At 42.5% G+C, this 24,484-nt stretch overlaps 1 protein-coding gene across 3 annotated transcripts in view; it reads left to right on the top strand.

Annotated features, from left to right (window-relative positions):
• Window positions 1-22,615, top strand: part of Nol10 (nucleolar protein 10) — a 103,772-nt gene extending 81,157 nt beyond the window's left edge. For all 3 annotated transcript variants that reach the window (XM_008850115.3, XM_029554567.1, XM_029554568.1), the window contains 4 exons: window positions 1,716-1,889; window positions 2,438-2,685; window positions 13,903-14,005; window positions 19,144-22,615. In XM_008850115.3, the coding sequence (XP_008848337.1) occupies window positions 1,716-1,889; window positions 2,438-2,685; window positions 13,903-14,005; window positions 19,144-19,263 (645 nt within the window). In that variant the 3' untranslated portion in view covers window positions 19,264-22,615. The remainder of the gene's footprint in view (window positions 1-1,715; window positions 1,890-2,437; window positions 2,686-13,902; window positions 14,006-19,143) is intronic.
• Window positions 22,616-24,484: the final 1,869 nt, after the last annotated feature.

The following is a 24,484-nucleotide window of genomic DNA, read 5'->3' on the forward strand; positions in this document are numbered from 1 at the left end:
CAGGAAATTGTTATTTAATATGTCAATGCTGTTGTAATGAAATACTTCTTCTAATTATGTGGTTATTAAATAAATAATTTTTTAAAAATAAAAAAATAGTACAAATAGACAGTGCTTCTGGATGTGGCCACAGACATGTAACTCTCTATAAGTCTGCCCACCTAATCTCTCCTTTTGTCTTCATATTCCTTCTCTAAACGTGTTCTTGCCGGGCGTGGTGGTGCACGCCTTTAATCCCAGCACTCAGGAGGCAGAGGCAGGCGGATCTCTGTGAGTTCAAGGCCAGCCTGGTCTACATAGTGAGTTCCAGGACAGCCGGGGCTACAGGGGAGACCCTGTCTCAAAAAGACCAGAAAAAAAAAAAAAAAGTCCTCTTTAATGCTTTGAACTGCCCAACATCTTAAATTTCTTTACTTTTTATCTAAAGCTTTAAAAAAAAATAGTAGAAATAAAAAGGAATCTAATGTCAGTTTTGAGTTACCCAAATGAGACTGAATAGCCAAAACCTTATTATGTAAAGACTATGTCCTTAGGAACAAGTAATGACCCAAGGAAGAAAAGTAATGAAGTTACCCTTTTTCTTTTTTTTTTTTTGTCTTTTCGAGTCAGGGTCTCCCTGTGGCCCCGGCTGACCTGAAACTTACAATATAGACCAGGCTGACCTCAATCTCACAGAGATTTGCCTGCCTTTGCCTCCCAAGAGCTAGGATTAAAAGCATGCACTGCCACACCCGGCTTGAAGTTAGTTACCTTTTTAAAAAAACTATTTTTTTGTCTGCTCAACAATAATCATTAAAATGTTTGCAGCATCTAAAAAAAAACCCTATATTTATTATTATTTTTATTTTATGTGAATGAGTGTATTTCCTATATATATGTAAGTGCACCCTTGTCGTGCAGTGCCCTTGGAGGTCAGAAGAGGGTGTTGTATCTCTTGGAAATAGACTTACAAATGGTTGTTAGCCACCATGTGCATGCTGGGAACTGAACCCACATCCCGCAAGAGCAGCCAGTGCTCTTAACCCCTGAGCCATCATCTTTCCAGCGCTTGAAGTTTGTTGGTTTTGGGGTTTTTTTTCTTTTGGTCTTTTTTGAGAGAGGGTCTCCCTGTAGCACCATCTGGCCTAGAACTCACTGTGTAGGCCAGGCTGGCCTTGAATTCACAGAGATCTGCCTTCCCAGTCCTGTGTGCAATGATCCCCAGCTTTGACATTATCTTTATAAAGAATAGAACTATCCCCAGTAAACCGCCCCACCCGCTGTGGCCACCCCACCATGCTGACAGTTCTTCCTCCTTCCGCCATGGAATATGAAGTTGAAAGACTTACTTGCTAAAGCCATATTCCAAAAAGTTACGTATTTCCTTGAAAAGTGTGGTTTGTTTGTTTGCGCTAGAAGTACTAAGGAAATTCTTTCTCTGATAGTAAGCATAAAGTTAGCTAAAAAAAAAAATTCATTCTTAGGTCATTATGTAAATGCCCCAAACTATCATCTGCAAAATATATTAATAGACATTGTTTTGTCAGTTCCAACTTTAGACCAGTTTGAAAGTTCTGGAAACCAGTTCTAAAGAAATTTTATACATTTCTAATGTTAATATCTTATCCTTATACAGCTTATTAATTTATGCTAGAGTAAATGTTGTAAAGCCCTCATCAGATTTTATTCAGATATTAACTTAAACTGTTCTGTATTTTTCTTCTTTTTTCCTGCAGAGCCTTCCTAATATTCTCACAGATGATCGATTTAAAGTTATGTTTGAAAACCCCGACTTCCAAGTAGATGAAGAAAGTGAAGAATTTAGACTTTTGAATCCACTTGTTTCAAAAATTAGTGAAAAGAGGAAGAAGAAACTCAGACTCTTAGAACAACAAGAACTTCGTGAGAAAGTAATGCACTTCTTAGCACTTAGAAGTGCTGCTTGTGTGTGTGTGTGTTTTTAAAAACCTTTGCATTTATATATTCATTGTAAGGGTACTGTGTGACAGGACACTTTCACACACGGATACATGGAGCACATTGCTCCTTATGTCTCTACCCTCTCCTCCCTAACCCCTTCCCCTCCCATTAGTCCCTTTGTCCCCTAGATAGCTCCACTTCTTCTTTCATGTCATATGTGCATACATGATTTTATGTGTCTGTGTAAAATCTAGGAACCACAAATAAGGGAAAATGCATGGTATTTCAGAAAGACAAATACTGTATGTTTACTATTTCTTTAACATAATTTTCTGTGTAAATTAGGAAGCCTTTGATTGTACTTGAGAGGTAATTAGTTACATACTAATTGCTTGACATTCAGCCTGGAGTATATCTTATTAATTAAAGGCATTTCTTCTGATGCAGATGGAGCAGCTGTCACGTATTCTGATGGGCTAATGCTCTTAATGGGTAGTATTTGAGCGAAAGGAGCTCTTCTTACTATTTTTACTTTCAGGAAGAGGAGGAAGAACCGGAAGGAAAACCGAGTGATGCGGAAAGTTCAGAGAGTTCAGATGATGAAAAAGACTGGGTCGAAGAGGTCAGGAAGCAGCGCAGACTCCTGCACCAGGAGGAAAAGATGAAGTGGCAGGAGCAACTGAAAGAGGACCAGCAGACGGTCCTGAAGCCCCAATTTTATGAGATCAAAGCAGGAGAAGAGTTCAGGAGCTTCAAAGACTCTGCCACAAAGCAGAAGCTGATGAAGTGAGTACCGTGGCCATGAGGCTTGAGCTGTGCTTTCCCTCCTTCCATACTACCCAGAGATGGCATCTGTCTTTTCCAGGTGATGGGGACTGTTGGAGAGGGTGATGATGTGAAGGGGTAAGGAAGGCCATGTGAAGGAAGCCCCAGGGCTGGCCTGAGGAAACATCACTGGTCAAATACATTGGTTCTTGGTTTATTCTTTAACAACTTTTTGAAGTACACTTTCCATGCAGTGAGACAGAGGGTGTCATCCCATAAGTATCAGTAAGTATACTTAGAACACTTAGCCTACAAAACCACACTCTTGTCTCTGTGTTCTCCCCTTGGGCTCCATAACCAACAGATATTTATCTTGTTCCATGTTCTCCCATGACTTCTATCAGACAATGGCAGCTAAGAGGTAACAACTTCTTCGCCTCTTAATAAAAAAGTGAATTTAGTTAATTAGTTTAGAGGCAATTTTGTTTTGTAGCCCAGAATGACCTCTTCCTGCCTCTACCTTTTGAGTGCTGGGATTATAGGTGTCTAGCACCACTCCTGTATAACAGAGAGTCATTTTTAAAAACTAGAATCTCAAGGGCTGGAGGGATGGCTCAGATGCTTACTGATAAAATGGTTACTGTTCCAGCATGGGGATGTGAGTTGGGTCACCAACATCCACATAAGAAAGCTGGATGCAGTTGTTTGTGCCTGGGGTGGTGGAGACAGAGAGATCCCTAGGGCTTGCTGGTCAATCAGTCTGGCAGAACCAGCAAACTCTTGGTTTAGTGAGAGTCTGAAAAATTAGAGTGATCAAAGAAGACTTTGTCTTCTGGCCTCCACATGCATCTGCACACATGTGTACATGCACCTACAGACATGCAAACACACATAAGGATTTCAGTTATGCTTACCCTTTCTTAGTTACCTGATTATTAGAAAAGCCACTTGGAAATTTGCTAGAAATTTTAAGCCTTTGCAAGAAAATGGAGAGATAAAAGAGTAGTAGAATAGTCAAATACAGAGAGAGACGGAAAGTAGAGTGGTGGTTGCCAAGGAGCTGGGAGAAAGGGGGATAAGGAATTCATGTTGAAAGGGTACAGAGCTTTAGTGTTGGAAGATTAATATGTCCTGGAGATGATGATTATGATAGTATACTTACTGCTTCTGAACTGTCCATTTAAAAATGGTTTAAATAGGGGGCTGGAGAGATGGCTCAGTGTTTAAAAGCACTGGCTACTCTTGCAGAGCACCCAGGTTCAATTCCCAGTACCCACATGGCAGCTAACAACCACCCATAACTCCAATTCCAAGGAGTCCAACACCCTCTTTTGTGGGCATTGCACAAATGGGTGCACTTACATGCAGGCAAAATGCACATACACATAAAATAAAAATAAATCGGTTTTTTTTGTTTAAATAGTTTTATAAATATTGACCATACTTGAAAAACATCAACCATAGCCAGGCATGGTGGTGCACGCCTTTAATCCCAGCACTTGGGAGGCAGAGGCAGGCAGATCTCTGTGAGTTCAAGGCCAGCCTGGTCTACATAGCAAGTTCCAAGTCAGCTGGGGCTACAAGGAGATCCTGTCTCAAAAAGACCCCCCCCAAAGAAAAACAAAAACTGTTAACCCTTGGAGAAGCTGCATTGTTTTGAACTGTTTTTTTAAGTTGTCAGGTATCCAAATTATGCATTTCTGCTTTGAGACTCTCTAGGTAGAGCACTGAGAGATAAGGGTTAGATGTTCTAGATGGTCCTGGAAGATATCCTGAGAAAAGAACTAGGAAGCCCTTAGGAGCAGCTATGAGATGAAAGAGGATTGGGCAAGATAGGTAGGTGGCAGGTAGAAGCCAGCACTGCTTCTGTTCTGTGAACTTCTCCAGCACCCAGCTGTGTGTTCAGGAAAAGGTGCTATTTTAGACTGATGAGGAGAAGGCGGGGATGGGGGCACCAGTGTTGTTTTTGGAGTTGAGACCTGCCTTTCTCATCTTTACTTCACCATCCTATCTAGCACGTATCAGGGTGGTAAATGTTGAGTGAGTCCTTCCATTTGGAATCTAGAAGCACACATGTCTTGTTCTAATTAATAAAAGGAATGTAGACTAAAGAAGCTAATGATATTCTGAGAATATATATTGATATTTATATATTCATGTACACATCTGTAGGTAGGTAGGTAGATAGGTGGATAATTTTTTTTTTTTTTTTAATTTTCTTTTGAAGCAGAGTCTTACTCTACAGAGAAACCAGCCTGGCTTAGAATTTGCTATGTAGCCCAGGCTGGCCTCAAATTTTCAGCAGTTCTCCTGTCTCAGCCTCCCTAGTACTGGAACTAGAGCCATATACCACCATGCTCAGCCTTGCTAATATCTTTTGAAGACATTTTTTGGCTTACCAGCTTTCCTTTTTAAAATAACAGCTTTCTGGCCAGGCATGGTGACTCATCCCTGTAATCCTAGCACTGAGAGAGGCCAAGGCAAGCTTGAGCATTCAATGGTAACACAACTACACAGTGAGACCTTGTCTTAGAAAACAAAACAAAACAACAGCAAAAGCCCATCAGCTTTCTTGAGATAAAAACTCCACCATTCACCTACAAAGTTCATTGGTGCTTAGTAGATAGAGTTGCGTAACCATCACCCCAATTTTAGAACACTTGTGTTATCCCAAAAGAAGCTCTCTTCATTTCCCCTGAACCTACTTACCTCCCAGACTTAGGAGACCACTAATCTACTTGTCTGTCTATAGATTTGCCAGTTCTGACTTTCCATACATACAGAATTATGCAACGTGAAGCATTTTTATCTGATTTCTTTCACTTAACAAAATGTTTTTAGTGTTTACCCATGTCTATACCTTTTTATTACTGAATACTATTCCAGCGTATGGCTGTACCACATTTTACTTAACAGTTAAGGGGCATCTAGGTTGTGCCTGCTTTTGATGCTGCTAAGAACATTCAGCTATATATATTTTTGCGTGTGTGTGTGTGTGTGCACGCACATGTGTTCCCATGTGTAAAGATGCATTGCGTGTGGGTGCATGTGGAGACCAGAGGTTGACATTGGGTATCTTCCTTAATCACTTCTGTATGTATATTGAAGAGAGGTCTCTCAATTGAACCCGGAGTTTGCTGATTCAGCTAGTCTAGCTAGTCAGCTTGCCTCAGGAACCCCGTCTCTACCTGCTCTGGGATTGCAGGGGTCAGGGGAGCATGCCTGCCTAGCATTCACATGGATAGTGGGACTTTGAAGTCAGCTCCTCACACTTGCATGGGAAGCACTTTACACACTGAGGGATCTCTCCGGCCCCCAGCTATGCATTTTCCTGGGCATATGTTTTCAGTTACCCAATGAGTAGAATTGCTGGTCACAGGCTTACTCTATGTTTATCCCTTTGAGAAACTGCCAGTTTTCCAAAGAGGCTGCACCCAAAGTGTGCATGGCCTTACCTCAGTACAGATGCCATTCTTGTTTCATTTGGGCAGGTTCCCATGCAGAAGCACAGGAAGTCTTCTGGTTCTGTAGCGTGCCTTTATTGGTTAGATTTCCTGGTGTTTTTGTCTTGCTTCACTTACTACTTTATCTCTAGCTCCTGAATTAGTACTTAGAACAGTACATATGTAGTAGATAGTCACGGAAAGTCAGTCATTCCTTCAAGGTCTGCTGAAAAAGAACTTTTCCTGGTAAACCATTGATAGGAAACTGGAACAGTTGTTTTGAGCGTAGCCATGGGATTAGGAGGCCACAGTTTGGGGGTGAGCGTATGACTAACCTGACTAACATTCTTCCTTTGGGCTGGAGCAGGATATTAATGTGAAAAACAAACAGGATAAAAAGTTCGTATTGGGGGATGAAGTGATGGCCCAATGGTTGAGAGCACTTGCTGTTCTTCTAGGGGACCTGGGTTTGGTGCCCTGCATTGATGTCAGGTGGCTTACTGTCCCCTGTAACTCCAGCTCCAGGGGATCTGGCATCTTTTTCTGGCCTCTGCATGTACCCACAAACATGGCATATACTCACACAGACACACACGTTTTAAAAATCATATTTTATAATAAACAATAGGCCTGGTGTTCTGGATAGCTTTAGTGTCAACTTGACATACCTGGGTTGAGGGAGCCTCAATTGGGGAATTGCCTTCATTGGACTGGCTGGGCAGGTGGGCCTGTGTTGCATAAGAAAGCAAGCTGAGCAGGGGCCAGGGGAGCAAGCCAGTAAGCAGTGTTCCTCCATGGCCTGTGCTCCAGCTCCTTCCTCCAGGTTTCCGCCCTGAGTTCCTACCTTGGGCTCCCTGATGAACTGTGACCTGGAAGATATAAGCTAAACAAACCCTTTTCTCCCCAAGTTGGTATTGGTCAGAGTATTTTGTCACAGCAATGAAGAAACAAACTAGGACACCTGGTGACATGGTTCAGTGGGCAAAGCTGCCGAGACTGATGAACTGGGTTCTGTCTCCAGGTCCCACATAGTAGAAGGAGAACTGACTCCTGACTCCTGCAAGTTGTTCTCTGACCTTCACGTGTGCTGCATGCCTTCCCCTCTAATAAAATGTAATAAATTAAAAACAAAACCTGAAAGAATAAACAATAGTGAATCCATGGCAGTTAAACACTTTCTGAGAAGAGCTACATAAGTAATAATACTTATGTGAGCTTGAAAAGTTTCGTTGTTTAAATTAATAACCCACAGGGATGACTAGCCTGTGGTTTGCTAGCATTTGGCAAGAACAGCTTATTGAATTCTACTCATGACTGAATTATTGTGCAAAATCCTGAACTTGTAGCCCTTAATATTATTTAATGAAGCAGTGAACCATTATCCTTCAGAGAACTGAAGTGACTCCTTATGTTTATTCTTTGAGTCACCACAAGGCAATCAAGAATAGACAGCATCCAAATTGGATGTATTGTGTTTAAATGTTCACTTGGACTTGCCCAGCTTCAAAATTATTTTTGTAACAGAGAAAGTAAATGCAGTCTATAGTCAGCAAAGTCAAAGTTTTACACAAATACATGTGTCTATCAACACATATTTTTCCGCTTGGCACTTTGCTAACTGTATTTGTGGGTTATTCACCCACTTCTCAGCTTCCTCACCCACGATCCATTCATCAAATGTCCAAGGAGTGTGTGGTATGAGCCAAGAGCCTCCCAGACCCTGGAGACAGGAAGGAAGGACACCTGCTGTAGCACTCCTATACCAGCAGATATCCTCTGAGTCAGAGGGGTGTGGGAGAGGGACAGAAGAAAGAAAGGGGCTTAATTTGGGGAAAATTCAAGGAAGTCTTTGTAGGAGTCATGTTGGAACTGGTTTTTTGAAAGCGGAGCACTCGGGGTGGGGACAGGGCCTACTAGGTCCCTGGAAAGCCTTGAAGGACTGTCCAACTGAGAGTAACATTATGAAATCTAGTCCAATCCTCCTCCAGTAATATGAACACTTATAATAAAAATACTGCATGCTTGTTGTAAATAGTAAGACTAAGTCATAGCAGCATGAGAGGTTTCTCTATTTGAGAAACCCATAACAGAGTACCTCAGAACAGTGGAGAATCTGGACTCTAGAGATCACTTATCTTGTGGTAGTATCAGAAGTGGTGGAGGCTGAAGCTGAGGGCCTGGGAGGAGCCGCCGATAGAGCTGATAGACTCAGAGCCAGATTACTCATAAGGCTGTGAAAGAAATGGGACCAACTACAACACTGGATACCAAGTTAACACAAGAGGAGAATGTTATGGTCAAGGATAGCGTTGAAGTGTCTAGCATGTTCCCTGTGAGGTGGAGCATATTGAAGGCTAGAAGTATGGAGCTGGGTTTTCAGCACATGAAATCTAGAGAGCCTGCTTCTTGGTGGTGTTTCGTGAACAAATAGAAATGTAAGTGTGGGCTCATGATGATTTGATTTGAGAGGCCTCAGCTCTCGTTTTGTGATGTAAGAAGGTGTATTATTATTGTGTAGAGGATGATGAGAGGTAAGAATAGAATCCTAGGGAAAACGTGTTTCTTGAATCTGATAAAAGTTGTACACCTCTTTAGAAAACTGTAATGTGTGCAAAGTAATGTGCAGAATGTTAGAGACCTACTGATATTGTAGAGCTGCAGTTGCAATTCAGTGGAAATGCAAAGGAGATGAGCAGTAACAGATGCCAAGGGTTTGTCTGAGGGATAGGAGGAAAACAAGCCAATCTCAGAGAAGGCCTGGTATGAACTCAGCAAGCAGGGAGGCCACAGCACAGACCACGGTGCCGAGGTTGAGCAGAGCCATGGTGTGAGGATTGCATTTAGGACTTTCTCAGACCAGATGTCTCACTGGAATGGATTGGTGAATGGGCAAGCAATCTTTAAACTCTTAAAAAACAATTAGTGTGGTTGATTGTTCCCAAAAGATTTGTCAGTGATGGGGAAGTTCTTTTAGGCTTGAGAGGGGGATTTGTTGCTGGGCAGGGAGGACTCGACCACAGGACTCGGGTAACGCAGGAGAGAACGGAGTTCATTGATAATAGATTTGGTAAGGAAGCAGAGGGAAATGGAGCCAGTAGCCTTGTCAAGGAAAGCCTCAGAAGGGCAGGCGTGCATCCTCAGAACACAGGGCCAGAGGTCAGCGTGTGGGGGAATAACTGTGCTGGTGATAGAAAGTGCTGCTTGCTTACCTCATTATGGGCACATAGATGGACCTTCCCTGATGTCTGGGAAAACTGGGGCCTGAAGGGCAAAGTACTGAAGGACAGAAGCGAAAGAGTTCAAACTGAGAACACCATGTTCATTGGTGGTGAGGCTGTCTCCTCGTGGGTCATGAATTTGAGCTGCTGGGCAGCACTGGTTCACTGTGTAGAAGTATTTTCTGAAGTGCTGCTCTGGGGTCAATTCTGGGAATTCAGTGATTTTCTAAAGTGGTTCCCACTTTAAGGAGTTAATCTTCAGTGGGTAGTTAGAGCCCTGAATGAGCATCTTGTCACGGATACCACATTATCTACAAGGGTTTCCCTCACTGACGTGGGTAAAGCTGAACTTATGTACAAGAGTTTAGAGCATCATTATTTTTAATATTTATTATTTTTATTTTATGTGTATAAGTGCATTGTCTGTATGTATGTAAGTGTACCCGTGTTATGCAATGCCCGTGGATGTCAGAAGAAAGTGTTGAACTCCCTGGAACTGGAGTTTTAGACTGTTGTTATCCACCAATTTTTTTGAGACGGTCTTGCAATGTAGCTCAGGCTGGCCTGGAACTCGTGATCCTCCCGCCTCAGCTTCCCAAGTACTGGGATTTCAGGCATGCGCCATCAGGTCCAACTTCAAAAACCTAATTTTTATATTGATCCCGAACTTATACGCCTGTGATGGTGTTTGTCAGTCATATGTGAGTATATTAAGCCTGTAATGCCAAAGAGTGAGCCTGTCAGGCAGCATCACTGTGCACACCTTTCTTCCTTCATAGTGCACTCACTCCTTGGATGTCCACACTCAGACATGCACAGTTATACTTCTCCCTCAGAGTGTACAAATCATGCTGATTAGATTGTTGAACTTGTTCTTTTCACTTAGCAATAAGTCTTGGAAAATGTGCTTGTGGATACAGTTAGTCTACTTCATGGCTTCACAAATAGTCCTTAGGATGGGTGTGTGGTACTTCATGGAGCCATTCCTCTGTGTACATGTAGGTTGTTTCCTTGTGTTCTTTGCTCTCAGCTATAAATGTGCACATGAAATAGTCCTTAGGATGGGTGTGTGGTACTTCATGGAGCCATTCCTCTGTGTACATGTAGGTTGTTTCCTTGTGTTCTTTGCTCTCAGCTATAAATGTGCACATGTACAATATTTCTTCAGAATGTGTTCTCAGTGATGCATTCTAGATCAGAAGAGGGGTGTGACAGGTACTGGCAGACTGCCCTCCAAAGCCTCCGCACTTCGCAGTCTTAGCAGAGTACCTGTTTCCCAACACCTGTGGCAACCTCGGTGTTCAATCGTGTTGAACGTTAATTGTGCTCATAGAGGAGGCATCAGATTTCTTGGTTGCTTAAATTTAGATTCTGTACTAAGGAATGTGACTATGTTTTCCTCTGCTATTCTGCAAAGTGATTAAAAAATCCAGTTGAGGAGCATAATTTTTAATTAAATGTTGCTAATTTGAGAAATTGTAGAATATATTTATATTTTAAAACCTCAAGTGAGCCATTCTCCTTTCTTGGGGCATCTAATAAATATCTCACATGATTTTTTTTCCTTTGTAGTTTGTGCCCATTTTTCTTTTTTATTTTAAGGTATCCTTACTGATCATTTAGGCTCTTCCTGAGTGGCCTCTGCATTCCTCCCTGAGTAGCTGTGTAATCCCATTTCCAGCCTTTTAATTCTTACATTGTTTTTTAGCAATCGCAATTTTTTTCTTACCTTGTCCTACTTAGATTCTTTTTCTCCCTAAAATACTTTATCAATTAGAAAGTCCTCAGTCTGCTGTAGACTTGAAGCCTGCATTGGGGAGACAGCGGGCCTCTGGGAAAGGGTGCCAGGCTGTCCTCCTGGTCCTGCGCTTCTCTACATCCTGTCTCTCAGTCTGGGCTCTCAAGTATTGCTGCATCTGCTTCCTAAGTCATCTCTGACCAGTTATACCAAGCAGCAGACACTGACCTGGGGGGTAGCCACACTCAGCAAGCTGACTTTCAAAGAGAGGGAAGTAGAGCTTGTTTAATGTAGAAATCTGTACACCGTCCCTGGCTGCCTCTGATCTTCTGCCATGACTCCTTCTAAAACTCAGCTTGCCTCTCCAAGTAGCCTAGACAGAACAAGTTTTTACAAGCACAAGTGGAAAGTACATTGAGAGAAAACCAGAGTTTATATACTCTATCATGGAGGAAATAAGGTCATTCTTAAGAGTAGTAATTTCCCACAATTTACTTAAAAAGTTCTTTTGCTTCCTAAATTAAGGTTCTCTGTGCCCCACTTTGTCTCAGTTGCTCCATAGTTGTTCAGAATTCCTGTTAACTTTGAAGCTCACTGTTTATAGCTATGAAAGGAAAGAACAAAAATGAACAGGTTGAGGAATCTGCTCAGGCAGACAGTTGACATGCATGCTAGTCAGTTTGTACTTCACTTTTGAATTCTTGTATTAAAAAAGTGAAACTGGATTTTAATTTCTTCCAGTTTGTCATGCGGAAGCTTGTGATTTAGAACACTCAATGAACAAGTTTCCTGAGCAGATCTGTATAAATCAAGTATGGTTTGACACATGCCTGAAAACCAGAAATCTTACCCTGGAATCCTGGTTTTAAACTTGGATCCGTACATGGCCTGGGGCAAGTCATTTAACATTTTACCTCCCTTTTTGCCATCTATAAAGGATAAATACTTCTGTCTCAGGGATGTTGAAAGGATTAATTAGTTAGTCTGTAAAGAACTTTGAAGATGAAAAGTGCTTTAAAAGTGCTTCTTAATAACATTATTGCTTAGAAATAGTGCCACTTTTATGCTAACCACTTTATGCCTCAAATTATATAAAGAAGGTGTATTTAGTACAGAACTCATAGTTATGAAATGAGATAAATTTCTCTTGGTGTGAACATCAAACATAGGCTTCAAAGTCTCAGGGGAGCATCACTGTCAAAGACTCCCTCAGGAGCATCTCTCTGCTCAGTAATTAGGTATGGGACCAGTTCAGGGAGCAGAAGACACTTCACACAAACCAACTTTTCCTTTTTATTCAGTCAGCTCTTTTAGTAGTTCCTTTTTGAGGGCAGTCTTTTTGAGGGCTCACTTGAGGGTAAGGGAGGAAAGGGAAGCCTTTCTTTTGCTTTGTTTTTGTGTGCTTGCTTGTTCTGAACAGGGGAAGCTGTTCTTTCCTTTTTGTTCCCTCCCCTGTCTCATCAGAGGATGAGACGGGATGTGCTGCTTTAGCCATTTCTGGAACAGTCAGCCGTATGCAAGTATATTTAGACTTAATTCAGGTGTCTTTTTTTTTTTTTCCCCCTCAAAAACAATAAAAAAGGACCAATGTTTTGATTTATGATAAAACATTCTAGTAATATGCAATTAAGTTTTATATGTAATAACTGTTTCAGAATTCAGGTTTAGTATTAGAACTGGAGAGCCAGACATCAAGGTGCATGCCTGCAGTTCCAAGTCTAGAGAGACCGAGGCAGGATTGTCTAGATTCAAGGCCAGGCTGGGCCCTAGAATGAACTTCTGTCCTAGCATGTGTACATGTATATACACACACACACACACACACACACACACACACACACAGAGCACATGACAGATTTTTAGTCATGAAGAAGAAAATGAATTATACATCACCAAACAGTAACAGAGACATCCATTGTATAAAGAGACTTAGAATAGTTTGGGAAATTTGATCAAGAAGTGAAATGAGATTTAATTGGGGATAAAGTGTATCAGAACAAAACCTTAAAATACCAGCAGAAGTCACATTGAATAGAAACCAGTTAGAATTTACCCAAAGTACAGTCCCTTTTGTTTCCTGTCACTAGAATAGATGGATTCCTGTTCGGGTTGTACATGCTGTAAGATGGTGACTTAAAAGACTGAACAAATGAAAAACCAAAGGTATCTCGGCTGTTCTCTGTGGCTGAGAACTCAGGTTGTACTCAGTCCTTTGTAGAAAGTAGAGAAGTGGCTAGTGTGTTTATATCTCACTAGTGCAGGGATTAAATATAAAATGCTTTAGTGTCATCAGCACAACAGACCATCATGATAAATTGTACACTGGGGATTGGAGAGCTGGCTCAATGGTTAACAGCATTGGCTGCTCTTGCAGAGGACCTGGGTCTGGTTCCCAGCACCCACATAACATCTAACAACCATCTGTGACTCCAGGTTCAGGGGATCTGACACCCTTTTCTGGCCCCCATGGGCATTGCTCGTACTTACATACATTAGTTACGCTTACATGCAAGCCAAACACTCATACACACAAAATTTTTTAAATTTATAAATTGCATGCTAGAAACATTGTTCCTTGCACTTTGACTTCAGAAATATAGTGTAGTAAGATGAATGACAGTCATTGGAATCTAGTTCCTTAAATATTCAGGTAAGTGGTATTTTTGTCAGCTATTGTTTTTACAGTGTATTTATGCAGATTCTTCTGGATTCTGTCGAATGAGTGTTATTTTCTGTTTACCACATATGTAATAGACTTTTCTTCAATACTAGTTTAAACTTGTTTCAAATGGTAAATCAAAGCATAATGTTAACCTGTCATTCTTTAAATTTCCTACAGCAAAACCCTTGAAAATCGTTTGAAACTTGAAGCCAAAAATGGGACATTGAGTGTATCAGACACCACTGTTGGCAGCAAGCAGCTGACGTTCACACTCAAAAGGGTGAGTTGTTTCTTGATGTTATTTTTTAAAATTCATGAAGAAAAACTGGGCTCCGATCATGTTGGGTATGTATCTGGCTCAGGGCTGCCTTCCCAAGCTTTTCTCTTGGAGGAAACTGTTCCCTGTTCCACCATTTTCCCCAAAGTCAGAAACTCTGCTGATTGGCAGCCAGGCAAGAAGAGCTGGGAGTATTGGTTGATATAGAAAAAGGTAGGCCCCCAGTCAGTGTGTGGCCTAAGTTGCAGCTTGGCTATTAAAGGGTATAAAAACATGCAGTACTTACATGAAGGAGACTAGGAACTGGCTGACTGTGATGCCTTATGGTGGTCCCATCTGGCTCACCCAAACACAATCATTTCCCAGGGTGCATTGTTCTGCCAATGATAATCTATTCTAAATTGACTTATAAAAGCCATTTGTTTTAATTTTTTGTGTTATATTTTATTTATCTTATGTGTATGAGTATTTTATTGGCATGTATATAAGTGTACCACATGTATACAGTGCCTATGGAGGCCAGAAGAGGGCATCAGATCCCCTAAAACTGGAGTTATGGATGGTTGTTAGCCATCATGTGGGTACTGGGAACCATACCTGGGTCCTCTGCAAGAGCCTCCAGTGCTATTAACTACAGAGCCACGCTTCAGCCCCAAGATCTATTTCTTAAACTAGCTATAATAATAAGGCTTTTTGCATATTCTAGGAGGGAGGACTAAGTTGCTTAAACATTTGCTGTTTGCTAATAGGTAAAACAACATGGCCTCGTTTCTCAAATAAACCTTTTTCTCATTTCTAGTCACTCCCCCTCAACATAGTCCCCAAATAGAGAAGAATGCCAACCTACCACTTGTGGTTCTTTTTCCAAATTGACATATAATTTACATGCCATAAAATTCAGTTTTTTATTTAAAAATTTTAAAGATATACACAGGAGAAATCATGTGTTTTACGTAGGAATACATACACTGACAAAGGATTTCTTTCAGTTTTCTAAAACTCTGTCAGTCTGAAATGTATATCAGAATTTTTAAGTGAAAAATGAGTATCTGAAACTACTTGCTATGCTAGACGTTTCTCCGTAGTGGAGCGAGCAGGGTGGGCTCATTGTTACTTTACTGCCTACAGTCTACTAGATGCCACCTTGTTTTGTCCTTGCAGACAGGTCCTTCTCTTTTACTCTTAAAAGCTGATCCATGATCACTATACATGGAGCTCTATGACAGATTGCAGTGCAACTCTGTTCTTGTTCCATGATTGTAGAAATAGTCTAGAACCAAGAACACAGGGTAAGAAAAGAAATACAGCCCTAGACATCTGAGCAAGGGAATTTGATTCATTCTTTAAGTGAAGTTTAGAAAAATGGACGAAAAATGCATGTACACTGCAGTTTTAAATGCAATGCACCCCACACCTATCCCTTGTGGACACAACTGGAGGTGATGGTGACTTTCACACATGTGCACTCAAAAAGTCACACATGACTTTTTCACAATGTGCTGTCTCCTCACTCTTGTTCATTTTTCTCTTTTTTCAGTGCTTGGCATCAAGCCCAGATCCTTGCACATGCTAGGCAAGTACTCTATAATTGAACTACACCTCCATAGCTATAATTCCCTCTTTTAAAGTCCACAATTCAGTCAGTGCTTTCTATTCACTAAGTCTGTAACCATCTCACTATCTAATTTATCATCCCAGAGCTGGGGAGATAGGTCAGTGGGAGAGTGCTAGTCAGTAGGCACCAGTTTTGCAGAAGTGAGAAAATAGCCATTTCTCTCTGCTTTGACACTGGAAGGCACTGAGTTGAGACCACTTGGTAATTTGTGGTAAAATGAAAATAAGATGAGAAGAAGCACTAGGAACTGCGTGAAGTGACCTCAGAGCTGAATCAAGTGGAGGCTTTGAAACTCTCCAAGTTTGTTTCTCCATTGCTGTGACAAAACACTCCCGCCAATACCAATTTGGGGATGAAAGGGTTTATTTGGCTTACATTTCCTGGGTCACAGTTCATCAGGGAGCCCAAGATAGGAACTCAGGGCAGGAACCTGGAGGCAGGAGCTGGAGCACAGGCCATGGAGGGACACTGTTTACTGACTCACTCCCCTGGCCCCTGCTCAGCTTGCTTTCTTATGCAACCCAGGCCCACCTGCCCAGGGGTGGCACCACCCACAGTGGGCTGGGCCCTCCCACATCACACAACAATCAAGAAGATGCCCCACAGACATGGCCACAGGCCAGTTGTATGGAGGCAATTCCCCAATTGAGGCTCCCTCAACCCAGGTGTGTCAAGTTGACACTAAAGCTATCCAGCACAGAAACTATTTGGGAGGCTATATTATATCAGTTAATGTTTGATTTATGTGTTTTATCTAGACTTGACTGACATGCTCTTAATTATTAAACTCTTGGTGTTAATTATATATTTAGACACACGCTTGTGTATTTGCTTATAGAAATTTCTTTTTATACTATGTTTAATGTAGGTGATACTTTCAGGTAAATTTACAGGGTTTCCCAGTATGTTCATAGGTACTTTCTAAAATATCAGTAAATTCATGGGGAGAATATCTACACTAACACAAAGTAGTGCCTCATCAAAGCTGTTGCTCATGTGATGGTAGCTGGCATGTGTTGTCCCCCTCTCCATGATGAGAGTGCTGTGAACTGCAGCAGGGTAGTCAGGAGCTTGGGTCAGGGAAGAAGGGGAGGAGAAAAGGACAACTTGGAGAAGAACTAATTGGCCCATAAATCATAATGAGTGGTGACACACGGACAAGGTCTCCCAGATGCAGCCTTAGGGATAGAAGCTAATGATAGTCCTTTGTGTGTGGGAAGCTTTGTCTGCAAAACAATAGTGGCCTCTTCCCAGCTCCTCCTGGAGCTCCTGTCCTGGAAGAGGAGGTAGAGAAGCTAGCAGGAGCTGCCCACAGTGCTGTTGAGTGCCCTAACCTCAGGGTCACATGTCCACATCAAAGACCCCAGGAAGCCCTTTGCCTAAAAGTGCCTGGACATCCTGTCTGACTGGGTTTAATACATCATTTTCCAAAATTATTTGAGGAAATGCCTTTTAAGAGCCAGGCATGGCAGTACATACCTGGGTTGTACTCCAAATCCAGGCCTTTGGAAGGTTGAGTCAGGAGGTTCATGAGTCTAAGGACAGCCTGGGCTACATAAACACTGTCTCCAAAAACGGGAAGGGATAGCCCTTTTTAGGGATACTTGTTACTATGAAGCTACAGAACATGCCCCCCATTCCTCTTAGCCAGAACAAACCTAGAGCATTGCTCATCAGAATTAAATAACTGTTGACTTTGTGAGAGTCTTGATGATGTCATGGTTCAGTATAGGGCATGTGCAGCCCCAGATTTCCTTTCTTTAACACAGGAAGCCAGTAGTGCTCTGCTCCAGCACAGGGCTGTCCCCACAGTTCTGTCTGCTGAGAGAATAGACAGGGTACAGTGGCACGCTTGGTTCTAGAATAAACTTGAAGTGCTCTGAAGGAGGGGCTGTGAGAGCCTGTGGCAAGGAATCTAGGGCATTTTAGGAAGCAGAGGCCTGAACTTACAGCATTTTTATATTGTATGACTGTATTAATTCAACTGTGAACCTAAAAATTTACAGCTACCTTTGAAAGAGGTATATCCTTGCTCTGGAATGTGTAACTGAATATGTTAAAGCCGTAATGAAATGCTTCTTCTAATCATGTGGTTATTAAATTTTAAAAAATCAAAAAAAAATGTATGCTGACTGGGGCTGGAGACTTGGCTCAGTGATTAAGAGCACTGACTGCTCTTGCAGAGGACCTAAGTTCTACCCAGCACCCACATGGTGGCTAACAACTGCCCAAACTCCAGTTCCAGAGAATCTGACACCCTCTTCTGGCCTCTGCAGGCATTGTATGGCATGGGTGTACTTCCATACTATAGGAGTACACTCTCATACATATATGTATGTATGTATGTATGTATGTATATAAACACATGCTAGCCATGGCCAGGGGAGTGGACTAAAGGACATTAAAGGAGGCAAGGCCAGGAAGACACAGCTCCCACAGGGCCTAGTAAGGAAGGATGCATCTGCAACTTGGGCCAGGTGAGAACCTCGGGTAGAGTACAAGGAGGCATTCTTGCTAAACTTTAGAAGGTCACACTGGGCAAGGTTAGTTTTGAAAACGCACAGGAAGAAATCAGAAAAGAACTGGAAATAATATTCAGAAAGAGCACCAGAGTGGGGGAGGGGCCCTTCAGGCCTGTGAGTGTTCTTTCCTGGTCTTTACTCACCCACTATTTAAACTCAGTCATACCCACAGAAGTGAGTATAGAGGGAGACATTTCCTTCAAGAGAGAAGCACTGGTGACTGTCTGCAGGTGTGTAGTGAAAGCTGCAGGTGCAGCAGGTGTTTGGGTCTCTGAGGCCGGGCCTTGCCCTGTGCAGCCACCACCTGGCAGCCTCCCCAGTGTGCATGGCGGGTCCCTGCAGCCACCAGCATTTGTGTGGGCTTAAAACTCCATAGCTCCTCTCTTTTTACAGAGAATAGGCATGCTACTGGGGAGCACCTGGTACATGTGGAAGCTATGAACTTGGGGGAAGGGGTGTCTGCCAAGCCAGTCAAGGTTTAATCATAGCAAATCTGTCCTTTAGGGGGAGGTTTGCTGTTTTGTTTTTTTGTTTTAGCATCCAACAGCTCTTTGGAGCCAGTCCTAATGAATGAGTTGTTTAGTCAAGTGTGGGTCGTAACATAACTTTGTTTGATTTTAAGAGAATGTGAATAAACTGGTGGTTCTGGCTTACAAGCAGGGTAGAGGGGCATTTTATAAGCAGTGGCACCTTCTGTAGGTGACTCTTTGTGACTCCTTTAGAGCATCCCAGGAGTCTCTACTTTGTGGTCAGGCTGCTGGTGGGGGTGGGGGTGCACTTCTCCTCTTGCCCCAGGGTTTAGAATTTCTGTTCTGGCAGTGGAAGTTGGCTTTTGTCATGCTGCTCCTGCTAGGGCAGGCTGGCAGCCAGCAGCCAGAACACAATGCTGAGTTGGGCAGCATCGCTCCGTGGACCAAGCGAGACTAGTGGCTGTGCTACTGCATGCTGAGGATCACCGGGACCTTTCCTTTCTCTTTTCCTCCTCTCACGTCACTTTCTTTTAGTCTGAACAGCAAAAGAAGCAACAGGAGGCTGAGAAACTGCATCGCCAAGAAAGGAAAAAGCTGCGCCGGTCTGCTGGCCACCTGAAGTCCAGACCCAGAAGAGGCCGGCCCTTTCACTGACCATGGATACAGGCCTGCACATAGCTAGGATGTGGCATTTCTCCTCATGGCTTCTTACAGAGGTATCAAACCCAGAGGAGAGAACTCACAGTTTAAAGTTCCATACAGATGTGTGTGCATGGTGCTGGCAGTGTGACAGCTGGCCCCATTACCCAGTCCGGAGTGGTCCCCAGGGTGCTTTTTCTAAGTTTATAAATACTGTCCTTTATCCTTGGTATAAGATCATCATTTTTAATATTGTAAAGGTATACCATGTATTGAAAAGTTTATCCTCTGCTAAAAACAAGGATTCATCATGCTCTAGAAATTTTTCTTCCAGTGTCCACTGCCACTCAGGATTGAACTACCCACAAGTCCCACCCCTGTTTTACCTGGTACCTGTGATTGGCCCTATTTGTGTCCATGAGTTTATGTTGGCAGGCTTGTTTGCTTGCTTCTATATTAGTTTAGGGTATTTTCAAAACTATTTTTATATTGACAGCACAAATTAATAAACAATGGATGGAAGCTACTGGCTATTCTTTTTAGCTTGGCACAAACTTAAATATGTTTTTCTGCCAAAACAGTGCTGCAATTAAAAATAAACTTGCTAGAGAAAACATTTCTAAAAGTAAATGCTTTCCTTTGCATGACTTTTTAGGAAATCTTGCCTTTTATTCATTTAAAATTTACCTTTGGGTTCTGTAGTTTTCAGGTGCCTTTATCCAATTTTCTTTTCCTTTGTGTACAAGCGAAATGGAAACTCTTTGGACTGTACTTGGTAGACCCTAACGTGGCATATCTACCGGACAGAACGCACAGCACAGTCTGAGGATACTGTGGAGAGGGCATGGGTTGAGATTCAGTCACGGTGTCTCCCTCCACTTGCAGTCTGATTCCTGTCTCTTCAGTTTCTTCTTTCTCCCTTCTCCAGCATCATTCTTCACCTGCCTTCCCATGCCCAGCTGCTTCTGCACAGATTAGTTTGCTCTGCACACAGGGGACACTGGGTCATGTGTCCACTTGTGGTCTGAGAAATAATGTATACTAAGAAGAGTGGGGAGGGTTTTGTGTTTAAGGCACAGCCATAAGAAAGATTCTTGGGTTTTGGCACCAGCCCACCTTGTGCTGTGGTATGAGTCTTCTGACTGTTAGAGTCCTTACACCCCATTGCATGTTCCTCCAGCTTCTTCCCCTGAGCTCTGTCCATGAGCTACCCTTGAAGGATAGGGCCCCAGCATCCAGTTGCTTTTTTAAAATCTTTTTTTTTTAAACCTTTATTTATTCATTTTGTATCTTATATGCATGGGCATGTACATGCCATGGTGTACATGTAGAGATCAGAGGACAGCTTTGTGGAGTTTTCTCTCCTTCCACATTTACATGGGTTCCAGGGATTGAACTCAGTTGTTCGGGCTGAGTGGCAAGTGCCTTTGCCTAGTGAGCCATCGTGTTTAGGCCACTGCATTGTTGAGATTTTATGGGGGCAGCATCCCTGTTACATGTCTAGCAGCAGATGTCCTGGTCCTCTGACTCTTGTGGTCTTTTGGCCCCCTCTTCGATTGATGTTCCCTGAGCCGTAGGTAAAGGGGTTGCATTGTAGATGTATCAGTTGGAGCTGGGCACCTTGTTATTTTTTAATGTATATAATAACTTTATGAAACATCTGTAGCAAAACTGAAAATGTTTCTGTTTTCAGTTCCTTTGTTTTGGGGGGGGATTTTTGGGTTTTTTTGGAAGTAGTGTCTCCTGTAGCCCCAGCTGGCCTGGAACTCACTATGTAGATGAGGCTCACCTCAGTAAAAGGTGTCGACCACCACACCCAGCTCAATTCTTTCTTTTATAATGAGATTTGAGAGAGTATTTTAATTGTGGAAAGTGTTTCATCCTCTTTTTTAACCATCATTTGTCAGAAAAGGAGGAGCAAATATTTTGTAATGTACTTTGATTAGTCTTAATAACATTCTGCTCAGTACATCCATACCCATTCTATTTTACCTGTGGTGAAATGACCAAAGTTCTTAGGATAATAATATGGGCTTCCCATCTCATGAGTGAATGGTCCATATCCCTCATTCTCCAGCTGCCAGAAGAATGGAGGTGGGGATGGAGTTGGGGCAGGGACACCCTTTAGGGAGCCCCAGTGGAGGCCTCCTGACCCTGGACTAGTGGCCAGCGGCCCTGGTGATTTTGAAGGTGGGGTTGGCAGGTGTGCAGAATGAACACACAGGATGTGGAAAGGTGAGGCCAGCATGTAATGCAATGTTTGGCCTGAGCAGTGGCTGGGGAGGAGTTGTCCTTGACATAGGGCCAACTGCAGCAACTATAGACCAGGGGTGAGGGGCTCAGAAAAGATTCAGTGCCAAAGAGTAAGGACCAGGTCCCTCCTCTCAAGGCTCCTGTGGCTGTCTTCTCACTCTATAACATCCTGCGTCCCCTGGTAGCCTGGCTGGACATAGCCTCTTGTTATTCTCTACTGTCTTCCACTGACCTTCCTGTTTCTAAAACATTCCAGGCATTCTCTCAAGCCACAGCCTTTATACATTCCGTTGTCTCTGCCCAGAACACTCTCCCCCAGGCCTCCTTTGTCAGGTCAGCTCCACTCTAAATTGTCACGCCCCAGTGCCAGCATGCCAAGATTAAAATGATGCTCAATATAATATCTTTTTAAAACCCTGGCAAGATGGTTCATTGGGTAAAGGTTCTTGCTGCCAAGCTTGACTTCCTGAGTTCCATGTCTGGAACCCACATGAAGAAGAAAGCCTGACTCCTGTAAATTATCCTCTGACCTCCACACTTGCACCATGGCACACGCATGCATAAATAAATAAATAAATGTAATTTTTTAAAAGAGAAAAAATGACCTTAGAGAGTGGTCAGTTACTGTAGTAGTATCTGTAAATAGATGGAATAGTTTTGCTGTGTAACAAAGCACCCCAAAACCTAGTGGTTTAAATAGTAGTTGCCTAATAGTGACAGTGGGTCTAGATTCAGAAGCAACTTAACTGGGTGGTTCTGACTGAAGGTAATGTTCTGTTCCATCCTGCTCCACTTGCTTTATCTGGCCCTTCAAAAAAGCTTAAATTGATTTCACATAAATGGCTCTGCTCCCAGCTGAGAGTTCCTGCCTCTCACCTAATAAGCCAGTGAGGCTAGCCTTGTAACTCTTGCTGGTCTTCATAGTGTGATAAATTGTATACTGAAACATTTATTGAACATCAGGATTGTTTTGTTTTAATTAACTAAACAGTTTTTTTAAATCCTCCTCCCCAAAGGTCGTATCCTTAGCACAAAATTAGAGTGCAAAATAGATTTTATGTAAGAAGAGCTGCCATTGTATAAATGATTTTAAAAAAGATTTTGTTACCCTCAGGGAAACTTGTAAAAATAAACAAAACAAATGCAAAGTATGTCTGTGTTTTAATTTGTTGTTTGGTTTGATTTTTTTTGATGTTGTCTTATGTGTATGAGTGTTTTGTCTGCATGTATGTAAGTGCACCTGTGCATGCATTGCCCATGGAGGCCAAAAGAGGGCATCAAAAGTCCTGGGACTGTAGTTATAACTGGCTAGCTGCCATGTGGATGCTGGGAACTGAACTCAAGTCCTCTGCAAGAGCAGCCAGTATTCTTAACCCCTGTGCCATCTCTCCAGTCCCAATATGTTTGGTTTTGAAGTGATTTTCAAACTTGGCTTTATCTCTGTGGCCCCAAAGTTAGAAAAGTCCAACAAAGAATGTGCTATATTTTGGAGTAATTGAATTCTTCCAACTGTGGAACAGTGTTGCAGTAGCAATAGAGTCCTACTAAGAGAAGCCTTCTGGTCAAGAGTCTAGCATCTCTCTGGTCTGGGTAAACACCTACCATTTCAGTTTGGTCAAATCAATCACCTGACCATGAGACAATGCTTTTCCTTCCCAGAATTCCTTACCAAGCTGTAGCAATGTAGCTTCACAAGCCTGCCCACTTTTCTCCAGAAGAGAATAGCCTCTCCTTTTTTCTCATATAATTCTCCCTAACACTTCGGGCTTCTTTACTCTTCCTTTAAAAACTCCCCTCCTGCCATACAGCTGCGTTTCTGCCCTGCGTCTGACATCAATGCCAGCTTAACTGTTTTTCCCCGTCTCCTTCATTCTCTGGGCAGCTGCTGAGATTTACAGCTTGCCTGCCTGTGGGGTGGGCAGGGTATCTTAAACTCCAATAAAGTTGCCTTCAAACTCCCATGTAAGTTCATTCTTAAATTCTTTTACTAATGAGACTAAGAACCCCAAGAAGGGACCCTGATGTCCTCTATATCAACAAGACAGCAACTAGAATAAGTGATTATTGTTGTTTTGAGACAGGGCCTCCTTGTAACCCCCAGCTGGCCTGGAACTCTTAGGTTAACCAGGCCGGTCTCAGCCTCACAGAGATCCACCTACCTGTCTCTGCCTTCTGAGTGCTGGAATTAAAGGCATGCACCACCATGCCCTGCCAGAGTAAGTGGTTTTTAAGTATATAAAAGTATTTGATTGTTTCTTTGACATCTCCAAACATTTATATATGTTTTCTTTTTCTTGGGTGATATGAGATGTGTCTTTTATTTGTAGTTTCTTCATATTTAGGCATAACTTGATTTAGGATACTACTCTTTGGACATATGGGGAAAATTCAGACCTAAATTTTCTTGAAATTAATATTTTTGTTCAAGTGAAAATTTTCCCAAACTAATTAGTGCCATAATCCTGGCAGTTAGTAATATTTGAATGAACTGTTTAGGGGCTAGTGTTCTGCATGCTACCCAGATAGTCTATGTTCAGTGTAAATGTATGGTCAGTGAATAGGCTTCATAGAGGTATGCCAGCCAAAGGTGGGCGTTGCAGGAGGGATACAGGCCAGTGCTGTGGCACCCTGGTGTCACCTCCCCTGCAGGTGGGCGGAGGCTGTGCTCCCCACTTCCTGCTTAGTGAGAGTTTCCATACACACACCTTATAGAGGAGGAAGTCATTATTCTCTGACAGTCAGTCCCAGCCCCTGTTTGTGACTGTTTTGTAAACCCAGGTGGAACTTCAAAGCCGAAGGCCGGGAAGGAGTCCAGCTATGTTTTTCTAGTAGCCTTGACTTTCTTTTGGACATAGGACAGAATGATGACTCCTAGACGCAGGATTCAAGGGGTCTTAAGTGTATAAAAGTATCCAGCTGGCCGGGATACTTGCTTTAATGGACTTCCCTGTCCCGCTGCTCTCAACTTCACTGTGCAGTTGCT

The sequence above is a fragment of the Nannospalax galili genome, unplaced genomic scaffold, assembly GCF_000622305.1.
Source record: "Nannospalax galili isolate Female #2095 unplaced genomic scaffold, S.galili_v1.0 scaffold100, whole genome shotgun sequence".
NCBI classification, from domain to species: Eukaryota; Metazoa; Chordata; class Mammalia; order Rodentia; family Spalacidae; genus Nannospalax; species Nannospalax galili.